This window comes from Cajanus cajan, chromosome 7 (genome assembly GCF_000230855.2).
Source record: "Cajanus cajan strain Asha chromosome 7, NIPB_CcT2T_4, whole genome shotgun sequence".
Classification (NCBI taxonomy): Eukaryota; Viridiplantae; Streptophyta; class Magnoliopsida; order Fabales; family Fabaceae; genus Cajanus; species Cajanus cajan.
The window spans coordinates 58,873-66,723 of NC_138523.1; the positions used below are offsets into that span (position 1 = coordinate 58,873).

At 32.1% G+C, this 7,851-nt stretch overlaps 1 protein-coding gene across 1 annotated transcript; it reads right to left on the minus strand.

Annotated features, from left to right (window-relative positions):
* Nucleotides 1–739: 739 nt before the first annotated feature.
* LOC109815620 (Pentatricopeptide repeat (PPR) superfamily protein) lies at nt 740–6,142 on the minus strand. The gene is made up of 2 exons (XM_020380377.3): nt 2,835–6,142; nt 740–826 (listed from the first exon to the last, which is right to left on the minus strand). Exon 1 carries the CDS (start codon nt 5,699–5,701, stop codon nt 2,957–2,959), a length of 2,745 nt encoding a protein of 914 aa, XP_020235966.1. The 5' UTR covers nt 5,702–6,142; the 3' UTR covers nt 740–826; nt 2,835–2,956.
* Nucleotides 6,143–7,851: the final 1,709 nt, after the last annotated feature.

Genomic DNA, 7,851 nt, shown 5'->3' on the forward strand with positions numbered 1-7,851 from the left:
AATTATTGAAGACAATTCCAAAATTTGATGGGATGGGCAATGCCTATTGGTGGCTATCAATTTAGACAAGTATTTTGAGGGCCTTACAGTGCGTGAGGAGAAGTATCTTGGGTTTGGATAGCATTGAGAGGAGATGCTCTCAGTTATACTGTATTCAGGGAGAAACTCCTTATTCTTTCTAATAAGATAACAAGTTTCTATCAGTGGCAAAGTTCTCCTTCTAAGTATTTAACATAGTTGTATACTCAAGACTTGAACTCAATACTATTGATTAAGCTTGCACAACCTTACACCAATTGATTTACGTGCTCAATAATTACTATTATATACTCTAAAAAATCAAGATGTAGCAAAAACATACCTGAACAGTTCTTCTCTTTGAAATTGATGAAACTTCAAAAATACATCTCCAAATCTCATGTAATAAAGCCCATGCAAAGCTCTGCCAAAGTCAATAAGATAAAATGGCAAGATACAACAAAATATTAATTTCACTCTCAAGTGTTGAAGGGGAAAAAAACCTTTCTATACGATTCCTCAAAGCCTGAGATAGAGCAGCTGCAACCTCTTCTGAATCCCCAGGAGCCAACCAAAGCCCAGAAGCAACAACTTCAAGGGAAAAAAAATCACAAATAAAGATATTATCAGGAAACACAAAAGTGGGAGAACTCCAATCCCATAATCTTTGAAGAAGGGAATGTATATAACCATTACAAAAGTTTAGTTATATATATGATACCTCTTAATCCAGATGCTGCTGGCTGAGCAGTCTCAACAACTGATGAATGACGCCCCAAAAGAAAAAGCCACAACTTTATCTTTTTGTCTGCATGTTTAATATAGAAGACATAAATTTAGTAATAATTTGAAACGATTGAACAATTGACGAAAACATAATGAGAGAGAAAACAGTTTATTAGTTTATAATGCATTTTTTTCTTTCTGGAATAGCTAGAAAACATGAAACAAAGAAAAAACAAGGGTCAATCCCATGTTAAATATTTTCACCTCATGATAGGAAAGAAAACACATTGAGACAAAAGAAATGTATCAAAATGACAGATATATCCTTATTTCATTTATATTTATATTTTGTTACATTGTAAGGATTCAAATGTCCGTTAAGTATTTAATATGGTTTTATTCTTTCTTCTCATGTTTTCTTTATATCAAAATTCAAAACAACAACAAAGCCTTGCCCAATAGGTGAGGTCAACTATATGGATCATAAACATCATTTAGCTCGATTAAAGACCAAATCTCCAGACATATTATTTACCATGAGATCTTTCTTAATAACATCCTCTAACATATTTGTTGGTCTCTCTCTCCTTTACACATGACTAAAAACCATGTGATTTAGTCTCCTCACTAGTGATTCCAATGATCTTTTTGTACATATGCAAACCACTTTAATCAATTTTTTGTCATCTTTTCCTCAATCGGTACAACATCAATAACTCTTCATATACAATCATTTCGCATCTTGTCCTTTCTTGTGTAGCTACTCATCCATCTTAACATTCTTATTTATGCTACTCTCACATTTTTCTCTTGTTGTCCCTTAAGACTAACATTCACTAGCATAGAGTACCAGACGTATAGATACACAAATTATATAAAAAAATTTAAAGAGGAAATTAATTTTTTTCTCTTCATTTCTTTTCATTTTATTCCTCTCTTCTTATTTCCCCCTCCCACTCCAGACAAAGTGTTAGGTAACTAAAAAAAAGGGTATCACTTCCAACCTTTCCTTCCTATTAAAGGACAAAAAATCACAAATGACCACAAATCACTAAGTCAACAATCTACCAGGATTATGCAAACCCTGGGATGGATCCCAAGGTCCAACAAAGGAATTGGTCCATGTGCTGAGAAATCCCTCCTTCTGAGGGAACTAGAGTCAATTCTTGACAGAATGAATGTGAAGAGAGGCAACAAAGCTGTTACCAAGGTCTTAGTTAAATGGAAGCATCAATTACCTGAAGAAGCTACTTGGGAGTTCTTCTATGATCTCAAGAAAAAGTATCCAGATTTTAACCCTTGAGGACAAGGATTTTGTTAAGGTAGGGGTACTGATATAGGACTTTGTATAGTTGAAAATTCTGTTATTTTTGTTATTGTTGATCTGTATGGTTAAATTTATGTTATTAGAAGTTGTTAGAGGCAATTATTAGTTGATAGCTGTAAGTAGGAAAGTGTAATTCTGAGTTGAGGTATTCAGATTCATCTGTAAATATTTCTCAATTCTTTCTTAATTCAATGCAACTTTCGAGTTCCATTCTATCATTGGAGTCCCTAGTTCTTACAATTCTTTGAGTAGTTTCTTCTCCTAGAATTCTATACTATCATGGTGCAATATTCTAATTTTGATCTCTATTAGACATTAAAATATTTACCACTTACGAGTTGAAGTTAATCACTATTAGACATTAAAACTTTTGCATGACATTATTAACCATATAAAGATAATTGCATATATAATCATGTTCATTTATTCTTAAAAACTTGAGAGGCAATGAACTTCACTCATAATTTTGTAGTTTCAATCAATTTTAACGGATAGTAAAAAGTGTATAATTGACACCCCCTAGTTAAAATTTATTAGAAATTATATATTATTAATTAAAACTCATTAAATAAGAAGTGGAGACCCACAAAAATTTTGTGATCTTTGATAAATTTAACTAATATTCTAGATTGGTAGGAAGTATATTATTAAAATTTATCAAATTCATATATTTAGCACAAACCCAACTGTATTCTCTGGAGAAAAAAATATGGTTAAAAATCATAAGATACATTTTAAAAATAAAACAAAGGAAGAGTTATACTTATATCCATCTTCCCCGCCACTTTTCATTTCCCCCATCCCTCATAAGATATATGTGCAAGGTTCTTTTATGTCGGGAAACAAATCTAAGTTGATCACATGACTTCCGATCATATTGATTAACTAAATTTGGCCAACCCGGGAAATTCCATCGTCCTGGAATCTGTTGTCTTTAGTTAGTGCTGTCAGATGTTTTAAAGCTTGTGAAATTTCATCATAACTAGGATGCGATATATCACCCGCAACAAATAGGTTTGTCTTTCGCTCCACTACAATCCAGCTACACCCCGGCATCTTTTGGATGTCTTTTTTTATCATTGTTCTCCTCAAAGATCTTGCTTCATCCCAATGTCCTGATGCAGCATACATATTAGAAAGCAATACATAAGGAGACGAATTTTGGGGTTCTAACTTAATAAGTTCCCTAGCAGCCCTTTGTCCCCTTTTTTCATCCCCGTGTATTCTGCAAGCACCCAATAAATTGGCCCAAATCATAGCATTGGGTTCAACTTCTAGTTTGTCAATGAACTCTTCAGCTTCTTTGAGAAAACCCCACCTACCAAGAAGATCAACCATGCAAGCATAATGATCTACTTTGGGCTCAATGCCATAATAGTTTACCATGATGTCAAAAATTTGACGACCCTCGTAAACCCACCCTGCATGGCTACAAGCGGTAAGCACTCCAAGGAATGTCACATCATCAGGGTTGATGCACGATTGAGTCATCTTATCAAAGACCCTCAGGACACTTTCTGCATAACCATTTTTGGCAAATCCAACTATCATTGAATTCCAAGAAATCACATCCTTTTTAATAGCCAATTCTTCAAAAGCTTGAGCAGCACTTTTTACATCCCCGCATTTTGCATACATGTCTATAAGGGCACTGTTGGTTAACTCATCTGTGTCAAAACCAGTATGAAAAATTAGAGAATGTATCTCTCTACCATCATGCAACGAGGATAAGAGAGCACAAGCACGAAGAACAGTAACAAACGTTGCTTGGTCAGGTAAGATATTGTTGTCAAGCATTTCTCGATATAAGTTTAAGGCCACATCACTGCACTCATTTTGAGTATGTCCTGAAATTAAAGCGGTCCACATTACAGTGCTTTTAAGGTTAGAAAACTCTGAGAAAAGAAGGTTTGCATCTGCAAGCCTTTGTGAATCCATATACATGCCCAACAAAGAGGTCCCTAAGAATTCGCTACCACATAAAAGACCCCTCTTCACTATAGCACAATGGATCTGCATGCCCAAAATTACCATGGGAGATCCCCTACAAACATCTATGAGGCTTGCAAATGTAATCTCAGATGGCTTCAGTCCCAATATATGCATCTCATGAAGAAGATTAATAGCTTCTTTTGTGTTTTTTAGAGCATATCCTGCAATCAGAGCATTCATGGAGACCACACTTCGCTCAGGCATGCTAGAATAAATTTTACGTGCATCTTCAATGGCCCCACATTTGGAATACATGTCAATAAGAGAAGTTCCAGAAAAAAGGTTTGTTTCTAGACCCAACTTAACTGACAAGCAATGAAACTGCTGTCCTGTTTGTAGCACCTTAGTATTTCCACAAGCACTAAGTATACTGGCGATAGATACCTCGTCAGGTACAACACCATGTGAATTCATTCTCCAAAACAAAGCAAAAGCACCAGCCTCCTCTTCTTCTTGCACGTATCCAACAATAATGGCATTCCAGGAAATATGATCTCGGTGTGTCATGTGCTCAAACTGTTTGGTGGCTTCCTTCAAAGACCCGGCCTTAGCATACATATCTATCAATGCATTGTTGACACATAAATTGGAGGTATATCTTTTCTTGATAATAGTTGAATGCAACTGGCGACCTATTTCTAGGTATTCAAAGCACGCACATGAGCTCAAAATGCTAGTGTAGGTAAATTCATCCGGATGAATGCCACATGTAGTCATATCCAAGAACAACTCCATGACTTTACTTAAATAGCCATTCTGAGAATAAACTCCAAGCATGGCGTTCCATACAATCATATTTTTCCGAGATATAGCATCAAAGACTTGGCGGGCAGCATGCAGCATTTCACACTTGCCATACATATTGATCAAGGAACTTGCAACATATAAGCTGGACTCAAAACCTTGCTTGATAGCACGTGCATGAAGTAGCAAGCCATGATCTAGGGAGGCTAAGCTGGCAATGGCGCTTAAAACACTAGCGAGCGTGGATCTTGAGGATTTAACCCCATGCTTACTCATTTGATGAAAAAAGGCAAGAGCCTCCTTATAATGGCCTCTCTTGGCATAACCAGATATCATGACATTCCATGCGACAACATTGCGGTTGGGGAGCGGCATTTGTTCAAACAATTGGCATGCATCATGAAGCTTTCCTAAGGAAATGTAAGTGTTTAAGACGGTGACAAGCGCCACTGGGTCTGGGATTGGATAAGCGTCGAAGTTGCGCATTCGGTCAAATATGTGGAGTGCCTCCTCGGGCATGCCGGCTTGAACATAACCAGAGAGTAAAGCGGTCCAAGAGACAGTGTGGAGGTGGGGGCAGGGTGCAGCATCAAATATGGTGCGAGCAGAGGTGAGAGAGTTGCATTTGGCGTAGAGATGGATAAGAGCGCCCTGACAGAAGGAGGTGGATTGAAGGCCCCTCTTAATAACACAGCAGTGAACTGCCCTACCCAACTCAACATTCTGCACTTTTGCAGAGGCAGACAGAGTGATAGCGTAAGTGAATTGGTCGGGCGAATGGCCTGAGTTGATAAAAGAAGCATAGCAGTACAGGACACTTTCCGGCAATCCTTGGCTCGAGTACTTGCAAAGGAGGGAGTTCAAACGCTGCACGGAGTAGTGCTTCACCTTCATTTCTCTCTACTCTTCAACTGCAAACATTTCACTCCAATTGCCACGTGCATCAAACCTTCTGTGCCTTCTGATTCTTAGCTCCACATGTTTCACTTTTTTGCATTCCTCTTTCTCAACAAATTTTCCTCTTTGATCAATTAACACGGCTCATTTTATTCCCATATGTAATAATGATGTTACTCTTGGAGAAAGGAGATTTGACTTGAGATGTCTCATTTTAATAACTGGTCATTTTATTTTTATTCCCATATTTTTATGCGATGATGCCTCAATCTGTTTGTGATTTGTGTTGTGTCAGACTGGCACTCCGACCTAGAATTAGGAAGAGGACGAGGGTTTATGAGACGTTTACTTGTTTCTGCTCCTGCACAAACAAACCAAATATGCACCCCATTTTATTCAAAAATTCCGAATCGGATCCAGATTGCAACACTGATCCAGAGTGTTTTCGATCGTGGTGAATAAAATATTTTAACAATAAATTATAATAAGTTAAATGTATATTAAATATACTAGTGAAAAAGATAAATAGTTATTTTTTTAATATATAATATGAGAATAGATGTTTTAAAAAAACAAACATGTATATCTTTTTTATATATTATTAGTGAAACATTCTATTTCTTTATATTTTATTTAATAAAAATATTTAAAAATTATTAATATTTATTGAGTTAATTAGTATTATACGTGATCTTTAAATTTTAGAATATCGAATTCAAGTTTTAAATTTATAAGAATAATTAATTTTAAATATTAACTTTTATTATTTAAAAATAAAATTATCTAAAAATATATATACAATAAATCAAGTTATTGTTATATATATATATATATATTATAGATTATATATATAATTGAAATTTAAATTAAGTTATATATAAAAAAAATACTATATTAGAATATATAAATTTTATTTAAAATTTGAATGAATAAATATTTTAAATATATAAATTATATTTTATATATTAAATTTATGATAAATAATTTAGGTTAAATTATGATTTTGGTTTTTTTTATCTTATTTGTTAGATTTTATTTTAGTTATTTATCTTTTAAAATATTCATTATGGTATTATACGTCTTAAATTTGGACTAATTTAATCTTTTTGAAATAGTAATTTGTTTTAATTTTGAAACATGATTTTAGATTATTTTTAACTAATTCAAGATTTAAAAGTTATCTCATCAGATTCACTTATATAAAAATTGTTAACCGCAACAAAAGTTCAAATAAAAAAATGTATTATAGACATGATGAAAATTACATAAAAATAAATTCAAAAGCCAATTGAAATATCAAAAATTATAATTTTATATTATTTTCTAATTGCTTATTAAAAATATTTTTTACATTATTTTTATTGTGTTATAACTCTTATGAACTCAAACGTTAATTAAATTTTATAATTTTTATATAGTTGAATTTATTATTACAAGTTTTACGTCTCAAATCAGTTAAAAATTGATTAAAAATTGAGTTACAAAATAAAAAATTATTATTGTTTTAAAAAATACAAAATTAATCCAAATATAAAAAGATAAAAGAATAAAATAAATATTTTAATAGATAAAGGATTAAAATAAATATAATAAACAAGATAAATAATTAAAATGAATATAATAAATAAGATAAATGATCAAAATTATAATTTAATCAATAATTAACATTATAACATAATTATTAATATTTTATTTTAAAATATTATCTTCTGCTTTAAAATGTTTTTAAGAGTTATTATTTGATAATAGTGTTTTTAGATATTCTTTAAATTTCTTATTTAATTCAATTTTTATTTATCATAATTATTTATTATTCAAATTTTAATATTTTAAAATAAACTATTAATAAATAAAAATAGTCTTGTACCATAAATTATATATCACAAATTTAAAATATGATTTATATGTTTAAAACAATCTTTTTATATAAATTTTAAATATAATTTATATATCTAAACATAATCTTAATTTGTATAATTAACTTATATATAAATTATAGTTATATATAATAAATAGGTTAAATACCTCTTTTGGTCCCTTACAATGTTTTTTTGTTTCAATTTAGTCCCACTTTAATTTTTGGTCTCAATTTGGTCCTCAATAATTTAAATCGTTCCAATTTGGGACTTCCGTCTAAATGATTTAAA